The following is a 19,848-nucleotide window of genomic DNA, read 5'->3' as shown; positions in this document are numbered from 1 at the left end:
CATTTTCTCATAGCTGTCAGTCGAACCAAAGTAGCTGCTGTTCAGCTAAAGTTATGTTGTCTTCCTTAAAAGGGTGAATCCTCCTTTTACACGTTGGTTCATGAGTGATTGTGAACATTAACTCCTGAAAAGGAAGAATTTCTAACATAACGGTGTCCTTTGTTTCCTTCATTTCCATAGAAGTTTCAGAAACCTTTCAACCAATGTGCACTTTACACAACAGACCAAGTCACTTAGATCATGGGGCCAGTGAACGACGAAATCCTCTCTTATTTTAGGAAAGGTAACCACAGGACACGACAAGCGGGCATGATATTTAAAAAAACAACTTTTAATAGAAATCAAAGAGTGTTTTGAACTTTTGTACAAAATGAGATTCATTCAACATTCATGAAAACAAACGTCAATCAAATGACTTTTTACATACACTCGCACATTTGTATCTTTATCATAGAGGCTTCATACATCACTACAGAGCTACAGGTGAAAGTGACAGAGTTGAATCAGACACAGCTGCCTTTGTTACTGAGGACAAACTGTGTGAGAGGCAAAAGAAAAGAGCACTGTATTTGTGATTATCTATGTATAGTCCCAAATCGGGAAGATTTGTATCTGTAGATTAAAATGTCATCATGTCTTTAGTTTGAATTCCCTCAATAGCTCATGGTTACTTTGCACAATGAATGGATATAACTATCATTATAATTCTTATGAACACACTTTTATACAATTATAAAGGTTATAAACATTCATCGGGAAAATAGAGGTTAACATGACTTCTCTACTCACATATGAAAGTGAACGCTTGTGCTAAAGCAAAGCTTTGAAAACAGAGCAACAGCTGAACAGTGATCAGGTTCAATCAGACTGTTTTAAACATCTCAGTTGTTATGCACAGTTTATGCGTGTTGCACAAACTGAGGGGAGAGCTAAAGGACAATGGGCATCATTCCAGCTCCGAAAGTTTCCGTAATTGCTGTGAACACAGTGTTCAAGTCCTCTTAGATTGTTTGGCTGTTTCGGCGCCCAAAATACAAATTTGTTGGGCAGAGGGATGAGTCTGACCAAATATTATGACTGAAGACTTTTCTTGATTGTGCTTCAAAGTTTTGGGACAAACGGCATTTAACACCACTGAGAGTAAATTATCTAAACTGTTGGGGATATTGGATCAGAGGGGAACATACAGCTGTGTGTCACCTGCACATGAATGATGAGAGAGACCATGGTTCTGAATGATCTGGCAGAGTGGTAGCACTTTAATGGAGAACAACAGAGGGCCGAGAATAGATCCTTGAGGTACCCCACAGTTAAAATCCAAAAGAGATGAACTGCTATTTGCCATGACATCTGAATAATAATGATAATGTCAGGAAATTCAATGATTAATAAAGACATCTAACTGCAGGACTCAATATTTCATACATCCCTGAAAAATTAAAATGTTTATGTTATAACCAGAAGATGATGTTATATTTATTAGAATTGATACCATATGTTGGAACGTGACAAACGTGATGATGGGTCTGTGAGAAAACATTAACCAGGACTGTAAAATGCAAACAAGGAAATAAAACACGAGCAAAATCAAACAGCTGATGAACTCTGGCACGTTCATCACACCTTTATGGTATGCTTTTCCTTGAAATCTGATTTTTATTACATTAATTAATAATTGATACCAATGCTCATCAGTTGTTCAAAGAATCAAAAGAGAAAGAATAGTTTACACATTAACCCTATAAAATGATATGATACAGACAACTGTACATTTGATATCTGTTCTGAAGAAGTGAACAGGTTATTTTTAATTAATTTATTGTTTTCATTTGGTCCAAAGTATCAGATCAAATTCAACACATGTACCAAAGTACTAGCAGCACCTGTTGAGGTTGTAGCAGAACTTGCAGTTGTACAAAAGTACACAGTGGTTTGAGTTAAAGGGACACATTTCTTTTTGTTTGTTTACAGCTGATAAACAACAATAACAACAGCTTTACAACAGAACAGAGTTTCAGTAAGTCCTCTCTTAGTGTTTTCGTTCAAACATGTTCAAGGTTTTAAACAATAATGTTAAAAAAACAAGTAATAATCCTTAAAATAAGCCTTTTCCTGTTCATCACACAAGTTAAAAGAAAGAGCATCATAACACTGAATTTTGTCTGCTGCCCTCAAGTGGACACAAAACATAACAAGTACTTTTACATTTCAGCATTGTAGCCTCAAAGAAATATTTTCCTCAAAATTAGAATTATACATTTTTGAAACTCTGATCATGACAAATTAATTTAACCTAAAAACAAACAAAAATATACATAAATATATATTAACAAAAAGCTCAGTTTTGTCTTTGAACACATTAAATAGGGTTTGTTTGTGCATGTGTGAGTCATCTACAGTTAAACAGAAAAAAAAGAGTGACCTGGTTTTTCAAAGAGTATCTTTGAATCAGGACTGTGTTGCGTCACAGTGTTCCCCATCCAATAAAAGACAAAGCTCTTACTCAATTTGAAAAACTACAGTCTTTCTTTCCAATTTGCATGAGACGACGGACACACAGGCAAGTCAAAATAAAAGTTCATTTTTATCACTTTAAAAACATTAGGGATGTGAAGTGACAAAACAAGCTAGCATAGATTTTGGCATTCAACATTCCTGGCTAAATGTTAGCGATAATGCTCTGCACGGTTGCAATTCTCCATTAAAAAGAAGTAGCAGTTAAATGTTGCGATGTTTGTATCTCCAAGTGCAGGACAGTGTTCAATTAGACATAATACTACTCTGTTCCAAATTCATGCTCTAAGCAAGAAGGTACGTAGTGTAAGGAGTGTACTACATGACAGTGTACCAACAGAAGTATCTGAATCAAGACAAAGCATTGATTTGAGATCACCTGTGCTAATGTTGCTAATGTTACCACACCTTTGGTAATTATAGCTAGAAAGGGTAGTGAGTTCACAAGTTTTATAAAAATATCTCACTTGAGCTACTGAAACAGTACCGTGGCTTTTTATCTTAATGCTAATTTACTGTTTAGCAAAATGCTAAGCACTTTAACAGCAGTTTATCATTTAGCATTTTCCCATAACTGTCAGTAGAACCACAGTAGCTGCTGTCAAAGTTATGTTGTCTTCCTTTAATGGAGAAGTAACAGAATAGAGACAAAGTAGTGGTCTGATATGACCAGCAGCTTCTGCTGGCTAATGTAGCCATAGCTAACAACCTTTAGGTTATTGAAGCTGAAAAATTGACCTTCAGTTTGGTGTTTGTCACTTGTGCTTGTGATATAGTTCCTTAGCTTTCTAGCTTAATGCTAAATTACTGTTAAGCTAAATGCTAAGTGGCTAAAAAGTAGTTTGTCATCTAGCATTTTCTCATAGCTGTCAGTTGAACCAAAGTAGCTGCTGTTGGCTTCGCGAGGTTAGTCGTATAAAGTAAGACATCATCCGCATAGAGTTTAGTCTTTTATGTAAAAGGTCCTATTTGGATTCCTGCTGCGACTCCTCATGGCTTTAGCTAGCACTTTAATGACCTGCACAGGTGTTTCTCCCCAACATGAACTCTGATAATTGTTCACCATTAACCTGTACACTGGCCTTGGACCTGGGTTACTAGCACATTAACCTGATCAAGTCAATAAAACCCTCCCTAATACCAAATGGCATGTGATCCATCAGAGGCCGCAATAGATCCACAAAGATGTTGTCAGGCCCTTTTATATTGGACATTTTCAATGGGAAAAGCCAGTAATAACTGTAGGTTGTGTTCTGTGATGCCCATGTAATATCCTATATAGTTTTTTTTTTAAATATGATAAATAATAGAAAAGTTGGCCTCATTCATTCATCCTTTACATCTCTATAAACTATTCTACAAACACCTTGTTTCAAGGTAAGTGTAAAGAAGAGTTGAGTGTAAACCTGACTTTGGAATTGATAAAGTGATGGTTTGAAAACATCAAAAGAAATCCAAAATCATATTGATTTATTGACCTTATGTAAAGGCAAAATAAACATCATTGAACACATCCTTTTATTCACAAGAAGGGTATGTTATAACGAGACATAATCCTTTCTGCCAGATTATAACAACAAATTAAACATACTTAACCTGCCTTTTAAATTGGCTGTGTTAGTGTCCAACATTCAATAACATGAAGGCAAGGTACAAACATTTGCACAAATGCATCGTTACTGGCTGGGTTAATACATTACAACAGAGCAGCAGATGATGAATCACTGAGCTGAATCACACAAAAACCTTCTTGGTTGCTACTGACAAAATTTTCGAGATGTGCAAACGAAAGGGTATGTTAAGGCAAAAGGTATGTCATTCCATTTCAAGTCTCTGTCAAAGTTTTTGTGTACACAGTGTTCATTTCCTCCCGCATTGTCTGGCTGTGCAACATGCCAAGAGACAAAGTTGACCGCAGACCCATCAGACCACATCCAATGCCCTTCTTTCTGCGTGTCACTGAGTCCGATCCAGGTCCATCCTTCAGTTGGATCGAAGTTCTTGATCAGGTTTTGGACAAAGTTATTTTCTGCAAGACTGTGGATAGTCACCAGGTTGGCTCTCTGTGACACACAGTGGAGCTCTGCATCAGCATATTACATATCAATGATATAAAGAAAATGTAGTTACAGCTAAGTATAAAAAAATGCTGATATGGACCTATGTATAGGATAAAGAATTCAATGTGTCGCTGTTTGCTTTATGAAGTTTAAAAAAAAAATTGAAATATGCAAACAGGATTGCAAACTGACGATCTCAAAGATTTCAGTTTCGTTCTCTTGGGCGCCACCTAGCAGCGATAAATGGTAATTGTAGGAGGACACTTCCCAGTTTAACCAGACATCTGCGGTTGGCTCCCTTTCTTACTGTTGTAACTCTTGATTTTCCTCACTGACGGTCGCTTTCCTTTTCAGACTGTTTGCCTTCATCTGAGCGTCGAATTTGTTTCTCTTTCTTTGGATTTTCACTTATTTTTGAAGTTGTATCTGTAGTCATCCATCTTTTTTTGTTTGTTCAGGCATAGTAGATTACTGTTTACTCGCAACACTTGCAGAGACCAGAAAAGCAGCCGCTTAGCTCCGCCTACCCTCTCTGGCAGACCAACCACTGCTGGGTGATGGAGAACGCGTCACTAACTGGGCGCCGCTTGTGATTTTTTCAGCAAAAGTCGCCACCGACACCCAGTCTGTAATAAAACTACATACTGCGAATACAAAGGCTTTCATCAGTGGGCCACAGGCTCAGTCACCATTGTGTTACCTCATTTGGCGATAGATAGTGACTTAACAGACATTTATTTAAATGACAATCTTCGAGATTATATCTTTAAACAGCATCTCTTTGAAATATATAAATGGACACAGTCTAACAATGTTCAGCAAAAGCAAGTCTCAATCCACTCCTAGAATGTATTAATGTAACTCTCAGTCTTCAGTGGATCTCATTGATAACGAGCAACACTTCCTGTAAACTTGACCCACTTCTCTGACCTTTAGAATTTACATTCTAGCAATTCAGTGGTTGAATCAAGTTTTCAATTGATTGACAGGCGATTCAGCTCATTTGGCTTTATCAGAATGTCGAAACTGGCTACATGTCATTAAAGGAAGTGTCGGTAACAATAAGACGTGAGCATCAAAAGTGTTTTAATGCAGAGTCAGGGACTAAGCTGCTCATGAGACAGTGGTTCTGTTTAAAGGAGGGTCTTCACCAGAGCTCTGCAGTGCATCCATGCTGCATGTCTCACTGTCACACTGAGAAATCCATCGGTCCTTATAGACTGTCCTTATTATTTACGGTACATTGTTACATTTTTATTAGCTGTAGGAGAGAACACATTACAGTCCAGTGACACAAACATTAACCAGCACTGTAAAATGAAAAGAAGGAAATGAATAAAGCACTAACTGTTCACTATTCATCAGGAGTTGTTGGACTCTGGCACATTCAGGAGAGCTTTATCGTTTGTTTGTCGTTGACATTAATTTTTTAACAACATAATTGTGATGCTTATCAATCTGTTCAGACAGACAGAAATAAAACTTTATACACTGTCGCTGTATCACTATGACCTGGTTTACTTTGCTTCACCTGTCATTCAGTATTATTCCATTACAGCTGAGCACTGTTCGTTATTCTATCATTTGAAATCAAACATTTGTTTAATGTGGAATTAAAAATGAAAATCTGTTGATGTGTCCAAGAACGACAAAATCCTCTCTTATTTTAGGAAAGGTAAACACAGGACACGACAAGCGGGCATGATGTTTAAAAATACAACTTTGTGCAAATCGGTGGGAGACAGGAATGATTGAAACTTGTTTGAGATGGCAAAAACAGGATTACACAACATTCTTAACATGAGCGTCAAAAGAAAGATCAAATATGACTCCCAGATTTTGAGCTTTCAGATTGGTGTTATTGTGAAGTGAACCAAGCTTGCTGTGGAGAAAGCTGGAGCGATGAGTCTGACCAAATATTATGACTGAAGACTTTTCTTGATTGTGCTTTAAAAAGTTTTGGGACATCCGGCATTTAACACCACTGAGGCATGAGAGTAAATTATCTAAACTGTTGGGGTTATTGGATCAGAGGGGAACATACAGCTGTGTGTCACCTGCACATGAATGATGAGAGAGACCATGAACAGACCAGAACAGAGACAAAGTAGTGGTCTGATATGACCAGTAGCTTCTGCTGGCTAATGTAGCCAAAGCTAACAACCTTTAGGTTATTAAAGCTGAAAAATTGACCTTCAGTTTGGTGTTTGTCACTTGTGCTACTGATATAGTTCCTTAGCTTTCTAGCTTAATGCTAAATTACTGTTAAGCTAAATGCTAAGTGGCTAAAAAGTAGTTTGTCATCTAGCATTTTCTCATAGCTGTCAGTCGAACCAAAGTAGCTGCTGTTCAGCTAAAGTTATGTTGTCTTCCTTAAAAGGGTGAATCCTCCTTTTACACGTTGGTTCATGAGTGATTGTGAACATTAACTCCTGAAAAGGAAGAATTTCTAACATAACGGTGTCCTTTGTTTCTTTCATTTCCATAGAAGTTTCAGAAACCTTTCAACCAATGTGCACTTTACACAACAGACCAAGTCACTTAGATCATGGGGCCAGTGAACGACGAAATCCTCTCTTATTTTAGGAAAGGTAACCACAGGACACGACAAGCGGGCATGATGTTTAAAAAAACAACTTTTAATAGAAATCAAAGAGTGTTTTGAACTTTTGTACAAAATGAGATTCATTCAACATTCATGAAAACAAACGTCAATCAAATGACTTTTTACGTACACTCGCACATTTGTATCTTTATCATAGAGGCTTCATACATCACTACAGAGCTACAGGTGAAAGTGACAGAGTTGAATCAGACACAGCTGCCTTTGTTACTGAGGACAAACTGTGTGAGAGGCAAAAGAAAAGAGCACTGTATTTGTGATTATCTATGTATAGTCCCAAATCGGGAAGATTTGTATCTGTAGATTAAAATGTCATCATGTCTTTAGTTTGAATTCCCTCAATAGCTCATGGTTACTTTGCACAATGAATGGATATAACTATCATTATAATTCTCATGAACACACTTTTAAACCATTATAAAGGTTATAAACATTCATCGGGAAAATAAAGGTTAACATGACTTCTCACACATGAAAAGTGAACACTTGTGCTAAAGCAAAGCTTTGAAAACAGAGCAACAGGTGAACAGTGACCAGGTTCAATCAGACTGTTTTTAACATCTCAGTTGTTATGCACAGTTTATGCGTGTTGCACAAACAGAGGGAAAAGTTAAATGACATGGGAAATCATTCCATTTCAAGTCTCCACCAAAGTTTTTGTGCCCACAGTCTTCATGTCCTCTATAATTGTCTGGCTGTCTTATATGCCAAAAGGAAAATTTAACTGCACACCCATCAGACCACATCCAGCGTCCTTCTTTGTGGAGGTCACTGAGTCCAATCCAGGTATATCCTTCAGTGTGGTCGAAGTTCTTGATCAGGTTTTTGACAAAGTTATTTTCTGCCAGACTGTGGATAGACACCAGGTTGGCTCTCTGTGACACACAGTAGAGCTCTGCATCAGCCCAGCTCAACCGTGAGGAGATGTATTTGTAGCAGCGGCCGTTGAAATTGTACCAGAACATGGGACAGCCTCCACGCTGTAGCTTCAGTTGATGTTCATCTGAAGGAGAGCCAGCAGCCAGAGCCAGACCAAACAAGAAGAGCAGCAGCAGCATGTTGGTGTCACAGTCTCTCTGAGTCTTTGGAGGGTTTGATCCGCAGTGTTGGATGTTATCGAGAATCTTTCAGAGACACTTGAAAAGCTGCTTTCTTTTATATGCTGCAGAGAGGGTGTTTACACTGTTGGTGTGATATCATTGGTCAGATGTGTATGGCAAAGGTGTACACAAACACACAGTGACAGAGCATGAATGAAAAAAACACAAAAGCTGACCCTGAGATGTCACATAAAACTTATAACTTATTAATTTCTATCAAGTCTTGACAGTAAAACACAGCTTCAGAAAAGACATGTGGCTCCAGCTGTTAGAGGGAGACACAGTTCTACTTTGTTGGTTTGTTTACAACTTCTGATAAAAAAAATCAACAACAAACAAAATGTCTCCATTAATGGTGTTTGTGCACTCTTAGAAGTGATAAATGTTATTTTCAATATCTTGGATGTTTAATCAAGTAAAGCAAAACACACGACAAACTTTGGGGTTTTGTTGCAACAGCCTCACTTGCTTATGTAGTTAATGTTAGCGAATGTAAGCTAACTTCAGGCAAGTATAGCTGTAAAACAGATTGTAAGAAGTCTTTTTAAAAATGCAAAAGTATTTAAATATTTGCATGAAGAGATTAACAGGAAGTCAGAAAGTTTGTATATTCTGGACAATGAACCATGCGATAGATTCATCAAAATGATTCAGGCTTGTTTGGATTCATAAAGTTAGTATTATCAGCCTGATTAAGTCAATAAACCCCTCCCAAAACTTTGACCTTACACTCAATAAGGAAGGCCATTCTGTTAAATCAAAGGCTGTATCAGTTATCAGTTTAGGTCATGTGACTTTGCACGTGACGATTATCTGTGCTATGAATGTAGCCTGGGGTCTGTGTGATACAATAATACCCTGAAATTTTCCAGCATAATAATAATAATAATAATAATTATAATGATAAACTTTATATATAGCACTTTTCTTAACAAAGTTACAAAGGGCTTCACAAAGAATACAGAAAGATAAAAGGAAAGTGCATTACAATAATCTAGGCATGAAACAAATAAAAGCATGAATAACTTTGTGCAAATCGGTGGGAGACAGGAATGATTGAAACTTGTTTGAGATGGCAAAAACAGGATTACACAACATGCTTAACATGAACGTCAAAAGAAAGATCAAATATGACTCCCAGATTTTTAGCTTTCAGAGTGGTGTTATTGTGAAGTGAACCAATCTTGCTGTGGAGAAAGCTGGAGGGATGAGTCTGACCAAATATTATGACTGAAGACTTTTCTTGATTGTGCTTTAAAAAGTTTTGGGACATCCGGCATCTAACACCACTGAGCCATGAGAGTAAATTATCTAAACTGTTGGGGTTATTGGATCAGAGGGGAACATACAGCTGTGTTTTCACCTGCACATGAATGATGAGAGAGACCATGGTTCTGAATGATCTGGCTAAGTGGTAGCACTTTAATGGAGAACAACAGAGGGCCGAGAATAGATCCTTGAGGTACGCCACAGTTAAAATCAAAAACAGATGAACTGCTATTTGCCATGACATCTGAATAATAATGATAATGATAGAAGCATCTCTGTGAGGAGTCAGATCAGCTTTTTCATGATAGTCATAACAGGGCTCATTCAGATAAACTAAATTCAGTGATTAAAAAAGATATCTAACTGCAGGACTCAATATGTCATACATCCCTGAAAAGTGTAAAGGTTTAAATTATAACCAGAAGAATTATTTTATATTTATTAGAATTGATATCATATGTTGGAACGTGTCAAACGTGATGAGGGGTGTGTAAGAAAACATTAACCAGGACTGTAAAATGCGAACAAGGACATAAAACACGAGCAAAATCAAACAGCTGATGAACTCTGGCACATTCACCAGAGCTTTATGGTATGCTGTCCTTTAAATTCAGATTTTTATCGCAATAATTAATTTTTGATACCAATGCTTATCAGTTGTTCAAAGAATCAAAAGAGAAAGAAAAGTTTACAAATTAACCCTATAAAACGATATGATGCAGACAAATATACTGTTTATGTCTGTTCTGAAGAAGTGAACAGGTTATTTTTAATTTATTGTTTTCAATTGGTCCAAAGTATCAGATCAAATTCAACACGTGTACCAAAGTACTAGCAGCACCTGTTGAGGTTGTAGCAGAACTTGCAGTTATTCAAAAGTACACAGTGGTTTGAGTTAAAGGGACACATTTTTTTGTTTGTTTGCGACAATCAACAGCTTTACAACAGAACAGAGTTTCAAGGAGTCCTCTCTTAGTGTTTTTTCGTTCAAACATGTTGAAGGTTTTAAACAATAGTATTAAAAAACAAGTAATAATCCTTTAAATAAGCCTTTTCCTGTTCATCACACAAGTTAAAAGGGAGACCATCATAACACTGAATTTTGTCTGCTGCCCTCAAGTGGCCACAAAACAAAACAAAAATATACAGTATATTAACAAAAAGCTCAGTTTTGTCTTTGAACACATTAAATAGTTAAAGAGTATCTTTGAATCAGGACTGTGTTGCGTCACAGTGTTCCCCATCCAATAAAAGACAAAGCTCTTTCTCAATTTTAAAAACTACAGTCTTTCTTTCCAATTTGCATGAGATGACGGACACACAAGTTTTATCACTTTAAAGACATTAGGGATGTTAAGTGACAAAACAAGCTAGCATAGATTTTGGCGTTCAACATTCCTGGCTAAATGTTAGTGATAATGCTCTGCACGGTTGCAATTCTCCATTAAAAAGAAGTAGCAGTTAAATGTTGCGATGTTTGTATCTCCAAGTGCAGGACAGTGTTCAATTAGACATAATACTACTCTGTTTCAAATTCATGCTCTAAGCAAGAAGGTACGTAGTGTAAGGAGTGTACTACATGACAGTGTACCAACAGAAGTATCTGAATCAAGACAAAGCATTGATTTGATATGACCTGTAGCTAATGTTGGTAATTTTGCTTATGTTACCACACCTTTGGTAATTATAGCTAGAAAGGGTAGTGAGTTCACAAGTTTTATAAAACTATCTCACTTGAGCTACTGAAACAGTACCGTGGCTTTTTAGCTTAATGCTAAATTACTGTTTAGCAAAATGCTAAGCACTTTAACAGCAGTTTATCATTTAGCATTTTCCCATAACTGTCAGTAGAACCACAGTAGCTGCTGTCAAAGTTATGTTGTCTTCCTTTAATGGAGAAGTAACAGAATAGAGACAAAGTAGTGGTCTGATATGACCAGTAGCTTCTGCTGGCTAATGTAGCCAAAGCTAACAACCTTTAGGTTATTGAAGCTGAAAAATTTACCTTCAGTTTGGTGTTTGTCACTTGTGCTTCTGATATAGTTCCTTAGCTTTCTAGCTTAATGCTAAATTACTGTTAAGCTAAATGCTAAGTGGCTAAAAAGTAGTTTGTCATCTAGCATTTTCTCATAGCTGTCAGTCGAACCAAAGTAGCTGCTGTTCAGCTAAAGTTATGTTGTCTTCCTTAAAAGGGTGAATCCTCCTTTTACACATTGGTTCATGAGTGATTGTGAACATTAACTCCTGAAAAGGAAGAATTTCTAACATAACAGTGTCCTTTGTTTCTTTCATTTCCATAGAAGTTTCAGAAACTTTTCAACCAATGTGCACTTTACACAACAGACCAAGTCACGTAGATCATGGGGTTAGTGATACATTTCAGGCCACCATATAGCCATTGAGATATCTTCAGGTCCTTTTATATTGGCCCTCAATAATTGTTGATATGGGCCTGTTGCAGTAGTCTTTATACACAAAAAGATATCTACTTAAAACACTTTGCCGTGCTGACCGGCGTCAACTGTATGTAGTACACTTACTATTGATAAGTACCTCATCCAGCCCACTTCGAACAAACTGAACTATCCCTTTAAGGCTGGTATGGCTTTGCGAGGTTAGTCGTATAAAGTAAGACATCATCCGCATACAGTTTAGTCTTTTATGTAAAAGGTCCTATTTGGATTCCTGCTGTGACTCCTCATGGCTTTAGCTAGCACTTTAATGAGCTGCACAGGTGTTTCTCCCCAACATGAACTCTGATAATTGTTCACCATTAACCTGTACACTGGCCTTGGACCTGGGTTAGTAGCACATTAACCTGATCAAGTCAATAAAACCCTCCCTAATACCAAATGGCATGTGATCCATCAGAGGCCGCAATAGATCCACAAAGATGTTGTCAGGCCCTTTTATATTGGACATTTTCTTTTTTTTAAAGATTATTTTTTTGGCCTTTTTTGGCTTTATTTTTATAGGACAGCTGAAGATAGACAGGAAATGTTGGGAGTAGAGAGTGGGGGATGACATGCACAAATGATCGGCAGACCGGGAGTCGAGCCTGCGATCAGTGCGACGAGGACTGTAGCCTCTGTACATGGGGCGCCTGCTCTACCGACTGAGCTAAACAGCGCCCCTATTGGACATTTTCAATGGGAAAAGTCAGTAATAACTGTAGGTTGTGTTCTGTGATGCCCATGTAATATCCTATATAGTTTTTTTTTTAAATATGATAAATAATAGAAAAGTTGGCCTCATTCATTCATCCTTTACATCTCTATAAACAATTCTACAAACACCTTGTTTCAAGGTGAGTGTATAGAGGAGTTGAGTGTAAACCTGACTTTGGAATTGATAAAGTGGTGGTTTGAAAACATCAAAAGAAATCCAAAATCATATTGATTTATTGACCTTATGTAAAGGCAAAATAAACATCATTGAACACATCCTTTTATTCACAAGAAGGGTATGTTATAACGAGACATAATCCTTTCTGCCAGATTATAACAACAAATTAAAAATATTTAACCCGCCTTTTAAATTGGCTGTGTTAGTGTCCAACATTCAATAACATGAAGGCAAGGTACAAACATTTGCACAAATGCATCGTTACTGGCTGGGTTAATACATTACAACAGAGCAGCAGATGATGAACCACTGAGCTGAATCACACAAAAACCTTCTTGGTTGCTACGGACAAAATTTTCGAGATGCGCAAACGAATGGGTATGTTAAGGCACAAGGTAAGTCATTCCATTTCAAGTCTCTGTCAGAGTATTTGTGTACACAGTGTTCATTTCCTCCCGCATTGTCTGGCTGTGCAACATGCCAAGAGACAAAGTTGACCGCAGACCCATGAAGCATGTTCTAATATCTAAATAGGGAAGGGGAAGGGGGGTTTTAAGAAAAAATTGTTCCTATTTTTTCTTCTCTTTCTAAAAACGGGACGCCCTCAGAAGCGTCACAAAACTGAGGTTTTCCCGTCGGCGACGACACGTTCATTAATCTGTCGCCGTAGTGCTCACGGATCACTACTGGGACTATGCTAGCGGGCCCTTAGCCCTCAGGGAAAAATACGGCTAGTTTCTCTGTCCCTTGGTCCGGTCCCTACCGTGAAACCCCTACACGTCCTTCTCCCACCCTAAGGCCTCGTCCCTGACTTAAGGCTAAAATACAAAAGGGAGAGACACGAGAAGGGGAGGGGGCTGAAGGAAAAAAGCCCCCTTATCTGACTTTATTCACTGGCCTAAACACCCATAAGATTTTACCTTCCTCCGTATGAGAGCCCTGTTAGTGGGACCCCTGTATGATTTAAATCCTAACAGCTATGAAGGCCTCAATAAACATAGATGCCTAACATTGCTCAGGAAGGGGCTCTCTACCCTGTGTGTGTGTGTGTGTCTATAAATCAGTAATGTCGCCGTAGTGTGAATCTCATGAGCTTACCTCGGGGGCGTAACGGAGTCCTTTGAAGAAAACCTCATTTTTGATTTAATACCACTCACTCCGGAACAAAAACTCCCTCCAAAGGATTTATTAAAGTTTTACATGCCTTTATTTGTTCACTCAGTTATAAATGACACAAATAATAAAAAACTCAAATTTGTCAGAACTGGTCTGGTTCTGTTTTCAGATGCCTTTAAATAAGGCTGATAATTTAGGAGTTGGACAATTTGGATGCAATTTAAGAAACCTTAAATTACATTCTCTCTATCTATCAGCTAAATTTGGGAGTCTCTGGCGGGCATTGATTATTCACAAAACCTCGAGTCCTGTTTAGGTTTGTCTACCAAGAGATACCATGCAAACCCTCGAAAGGCGTATTGTCGCCAGGAGCTTACGAGCATCCCCATTATGGCAGGCCCAACAGTTGTCAAAGTCTTGCTTCAAATCTAAATTACGCCAGAAGTTCAAGTCACAAACGGACAAGAGTCAGATTTAAAGTTTTTCAGGCTATCTGCTTTACCTCTTCCTGCAAATGGAGAATCTCTGAGAGACGGGTAGGCATGTCCTGAGGAGAGTGGAGCGGGGAGTGAGCCCCGATCTCCAGACATTTGCCTTTATATAGGCCTCTGCGCAAAAGCTGGAATTTCCCAGCTCCTGCACCTGCAAGTTCACGAGGCCCGTTCACGTGAGGTGAGGTGCACGCGGCCCGTCCACGTGAGGTGAGGGACACTTTTCCAGCCCACCTATAACTATTGGTCAACCAGAGCCCTACCCCACGTGGGCCAGCTGCGTCCGAGGAGCCAATCATAAATCTGTGCACAGACAAGACCAGTTTCAACAACTCTGCGACCCACAAATAAGTACTCAAAGAGAAGTTCTCTGACAACTCAATAAATGTAAGCATAAATGATAAATGTTTAACAATACATAGTCAAAAGTCCAATAAATGGATATATGACATGGTTACATGAGTACATTAAAGTACATTGACAGAAAAATCAACCATACAGATTGATGAAGAGACTAAAGTAACTACTAGATGGAGAATAGTAGCACAAATCATTGATCAAAAGTCAAGGTTAAAATAATTCCTTGCAATTCACAATTCAACAATAATTTGTGTTAATAAAAAGTCAACATAACTGAGTAATACTCCAAAATAATATGTAATCAAACATCATTCTATTTTCTCTAGTTAAGAAATCAGATAATAATCCATTAATTAATAAACTCATATTATAAGTTGTGAGCTATAAGCTACACAGTGAGTTTACTATGTTGAAACTTAAACGCACACATATAATAAATCTAAAGTAAAAGACCAAGAGAGCAAAGGCTACAGTACATAAAGCTTGCTGGCTATAATGTTAAAGGCTGACATACAGTCAGTGTAAATGAGGGAAAACAGGATATAAATCAAGAATAGGATCTTTAAAGACTCAACTGCAGTAATTCTCAAGACACTCGACTAAGAGCATCAGAGGCCAACATGGCAGTAAAACTTAAAGCATACATGTTAGACTCTGACACCTCAAGAGGAGTACAAGAGGAGCAGATTTAAGATAATACAGAGAACATAAAAGTGATATATTCTCAAAACTCAAACATGCACAAGTTATTCATAACAAGTGTTGTGGCTACTCTTTCATGCCAGTGTAAGCTTATGGAGATTTCCTCCTTATCATTTGTTTTTGTTATTTTTAACTTGTTATTTATATAGTCCCATAAGGGACATGGGCGAAATGCAGGAGTCCAAAGACATGTAACCCATTACTTCCTACATAAACGCTCATTTAAAAAATATTTAATTATAGTAGTCAAATATTAACAATTGCATTTAATTTTACCTGTCCTGTCTAACACCCATCAGACCACATCCAATGCCCTTCTTTCTGCGTGTCACTGAGTCCGATTCAGGTCCATCCTTCAGTTGGATCGAAGTTCTTGATCAGGTTTTGGACAAAGTTATTTTCTGCAAGACTGTGGATAGTCACCAGGTTGGCTCTCTGTGACACACAGTAGAGCTCTGCGTCAGCATATTACATAACAGTGATATAAAGAAAATGTAGTTAAAGCTAAGTATAAAAAAAATGCTGATATGGACCTATGTGTCTAGGATAAAGATTTCAATGTGTTGCTGTTTGCTTTATGAAGTTTAAAAAAAGATTTCAGTTTCGTTCTCTTGGGCGCCACCTAGCAGCGATAAATGGTAATTGTAGGAGGACACGTCCCAGTTTAATCAGACATCTGCGGTTGGCTCCCTTTGTTACTGTTGTAACTCTTGAATTTCCTCGCTGACGGTCGCTTTCCATTTCAGACTGTTTGCCTTCATCTGAGCGTCGAGTTTGTTTCTTTTTCTTTGGATTTTCACTTATTTTTGAAGTTGTTTCTGTAGTCATCGATCTTTTTTTGTTTGTTCAGCCACAGTAGATTACTGTTTACTCGCAACACTTGCAGAGACCAGGAAAGCAGCCGCTTAGCTCCGCCTACCCTCTCTGGCAGACTAACCTGTCACGGTTTCGGTTTAAACAAAAAAGGTGAGGACCCAGATGCAGACTTAGATGCTTAGATTTAATAAACAAAAGACAAAAAAGGAAAATCAAAAGACACAGCAAAAAAACTTACAAACAAAACCAGGAACAGGGTAATCCAAGGAACACTAGGAAATCAGGGGAGGCATGAAGATAATCCAGAGTAAGGGACATAGACAAAACTCCAGAGAAGGACGACACAGGATGGATGACATAGACTCACGTACGATGGATCACAATGAACAGGCAACGAGACAGGGGAGCACAAAGACTAAATAAACTTAGGAGGTGAGGCTAATCAGACACAGGTGAGACAATCAAGGGAGCAGGTGAAAACAATAAGGGCAGGGCACATAATCCAATAGGCGGGAAAACACACAAAGGCAGGAAGTAAAACAAGACAAAACATACATAAGGCAAGAACTACAAAATAAAACAGGAAACACTAAAAACCAAACTCAGGACTGTGATAGTAGAACTCATGCAGAAAATCTCTAGACAAGAAAACACAAATTAATTACATAACTAAACAAGACTAAATCAAGACAAGAACACAATATATTAAATACTAAATTAAACATGAGAACTCATGACAGGGAGACAAAGTGACATGGTTAAACAAGAAATAATAACTGAACACCAAAATACAAGAAAACCGGAACTAAACTAGAAACTCATGACACCAACCACTGCTGGGTGATGGAGAACGCATCACTAACTGGGCGCCGCTTGTGATTTTTTCAGCAAAAGTCGCCACAGACACCCAGTCCATAATAACACTTTATAATGCAAATACAAAGGCTTTCATCAGTGGGCCACAGGCTCAGTCACCATTGTGTTACCTCATTTGGCGATACATAGTGACTGAACAGACATTTATTTAAATGACAATCTTCGAGATTATATCTTTAAACAGCATCTCTTTGAAATATATAAATGGACACAGTCTAACAATGTTCAGCAAAAGCAAGTCTCAATCCACTCCTAGAATGTATTAATGTAACTCTCAGTCTTCAGTGGATCTCAGTCATAACAAGCAACACTTCCTGTAAACTTGACCCACTTCTCTGACCTTTAGAATTTACATTCTAGCAATTCAGTGGTTGAATCGAGTTTTCAATTGATTGACAGGCGATTCAGCTCATTTTGCTTTATCAGAATGCCGAAACTGGCTATATGTCATTAAAGGAAGTGTCGGTAACAATAAGACGTGAGCATCAAAAGTGTTTTAATGCAGAGTCAAGGACTAAGCTGCTCATGAGACAGTGGCTCTGTTTAAAGGAGGGTCTTCACCAGAGCTCTGCAGTGCATCCATGCTGCATGTCTCACTGTCACACTGAGAAATCCATCGGTCCTTATAGACTGTCCTTATTATTTACGGTACATTGCTACATTTTTATTAGCTGTAGGAGAGAACACATTACAGTCCAGTGACACAAACATTAACCAGCACTGTAAAATGAAAAGAAGGAAATGAATAAAGCACTAACTGTTCACTATTCATCAGGAGTTGTTGGACTCTGGCACATTCAGGAGAGCTTTACCGTTTGTTTGTCGTTGACATTAATTTTTTAACAGCATAATTGTGATGCTTATCAATCTGTTCAGACAGACAGAAATTAAACTTTATACACTGTCGCTGTATCACTATGACCTGGTTTACTTTGCTTCACCTGTCATTCAGTATTATTCCATTACAGCTGAGCACTGTTCGTTAATCTAACATTTGAAATCAAACATTTGTTTTATGTGGAATTAAAAATTAAAATCTGTTGATGTGTCCAAGAACGACGAAATCCTCTCTAATTTTAGGAAAGGTAAACACAGGACATGACAAGCGGGCATGATGTTTAAAAATACAACTTTTAATGGAAATCAAAGAGTCTTTTGAACTTTTGCACAAAATGAGATTCATTCAACATTCATGAAAACAAACAATGGAATGGATGATGCACAGCTGTAGCAGACGTGAAGAAATACATTTGTTTTTTTTAACAAAAATCCAGAAATCTGTAGATTAAAATGTCATCATGTCTTTAGTTTGAATTCCCTCAAAAGTTCATGGTTACTTTGCACAATGAATGGATATAACTATCATTACAATTATTATTAATACACTTTTATACAATTATAAAGGTTGGGAATGATTCACTTATTGCAGCCACCAGAGTTATCTGTGTGAATGTCCCACATTCATCAGGAAAATAAAGGTTAACTTGACTTCTCTACTTACACATGAAAGTGAACGCTTGTGCTGAAGCAAAGCTTTAAAAACAGAGCAACAGGTGAACAGTGACCAGGTTCAATCAGACTGTTTTTAACATCTCAGTTGTTATGCACAGTTTATGCGTGTTGCACAAACTGAGGGGAGAGCTAAATGACAATGGCCATCATTCCATCTCCCTGGTGTGATATAATTGCTGAGCGCGCAGTGTTCATTTCCTCCATCATTGTTTGGCTCTCCTTCATACCAAAAGTAAGATTTAACTGCAGACCCATCAGACCACATCCAGCGTCCTTCTTTGTGGACGTCACTGAGTCCAATCCAGGTATATCCTTCAGCGTGGTCGAAGTTCTCGATCAGGTTTTTGACAAAGTTATTTTCTGCCAGACTGTGGATAGACACCAGGTTGGCTCTCTGTGACACACAGTGGAGCTCTGCATCAGCCCAGCTCAAACGTGTGGAGATGTATTTGTAGCAGCGGCCGTTGAAATTGTACCAGAACATGGGACAGCCTCCACGCTGTAGCTTCAGTTGATGTTCATCTGAAGGAGAGCCAGCAGCCAGAGCCAGACCAAACAAGAAGAGCAGCAGCAGCATGTTGGTGTCACAGTCTCTCTGAGTCTTTGGAGTGTTTGATCCGCAGTGTTGGATGTTATCGAGAATCTTGAAAAGCTGCTTTCTTTTATATGCTGCAGAGAGGGTGTTTACACTGTTGGTGTGATATCATTGGTCAGATGTGTATGGCAAACATGTACACAAACACACAACGACTGAGCATGAATGAAAAAAACACAAAAGCTGACCCTGAGATGTCACATAAAACTTATAACTTATTAATTTCTATCGAGTCTTGACAGTAAAACACAGCTTCAGAAAAGACATGTGGCTCCAGCTGTTAGAGGGAGACACAGTTCTACTTTGTTGGTTTGTTTACAACTTCTGATAAAAAAAATCAACAACAAACAAAATGTCTCCATTAACGGTGTTTGTGCACTCTTAGAAGTGATAAATGTTATTTTCAATATCTTGGATGTTTAATCAAGTAAAGCAAAACACACGACAAACTTTGGGGTTTTATTGCAAC

At 38.0% G+C, this 19,848-nt stretch overlaps 2 protein-coding genes across 2 annotated transcripts; both read right to left on the bottom strand.

The window, feature by feature from the left end:
• Window positions 1–7,766: 7,766 nt before the first annotated feature.
• Window positions 7,767–8,255, bottom strand: LOC138609414 (lactose-binding lectin l-2-like). Its single transcript, XM_069682062.1, has one exon. The coding sequence runs from the start codon at window positions 8,253–8,255 to the stop codon at window positions 7,767–7,769; it is 489 nt and encodes a 162-aa protein (XP_069538163.1).
• A 10,617-nt stretch (window positions 8,256–18,872) lies between these two features.
• Window positions 18,873–19,361, bottom strand: LOC138609413 (lactose-binding lectin l-2-like). Its single transcript, XM_069682061.1, has one exon. It carries the CDS (start codon window positions 19,359–19,361, stop codon window positions 18,873–18,875), a length of 489 nt encoding a protein of 162 aa, XP_069538162.1.
• Between the last annotated feature and the right edge of the window lie 487 nt (window positions 19,362–19,848).

This window comes from Semicossyphus pulcher, unplaced genomic scaffold (assembly GCF_022749685.1).
Source record: "Semicossyphus pulcher isolate SPU_LCO1_2020_fin unplaced genomic scaffold, fSemPul1.0.p SCAF_5, whole genome shotgun sequence".
In the NCBI taxonomy this organism is placed as follows: domain Eukaryota; kingdom Metazoa; phylum Chordata; class Actinopteri; order Labriformes; family Labridae; genus Semicossyphus; species Semicossyphus pulcher.
The sequence above is the reverse complement of the archived record's forward strand: the minus strand, read 5'-3'. Positions and strand labels throughout refer to the sequence as shown.

What these genes read in the sequence shown, in the direction of transcription:
- LOC138609414 (XM_069682062.1), bottom strand. Translation starts at nt 8,255, where the DNA reads ATGCTGCTGCTGCTCTTCTTGTTTGGTCTGGCTCTGGCTGCTGGCTCT.
- LOC138609413 (XM_069682061.1), bottom strand. Translation starts at nt 19,361, where the DNA reads ATGCTGCTGCTGCTCTTCTTGTTTGGTCTGGCTCTGGCTGCTGGCTCT.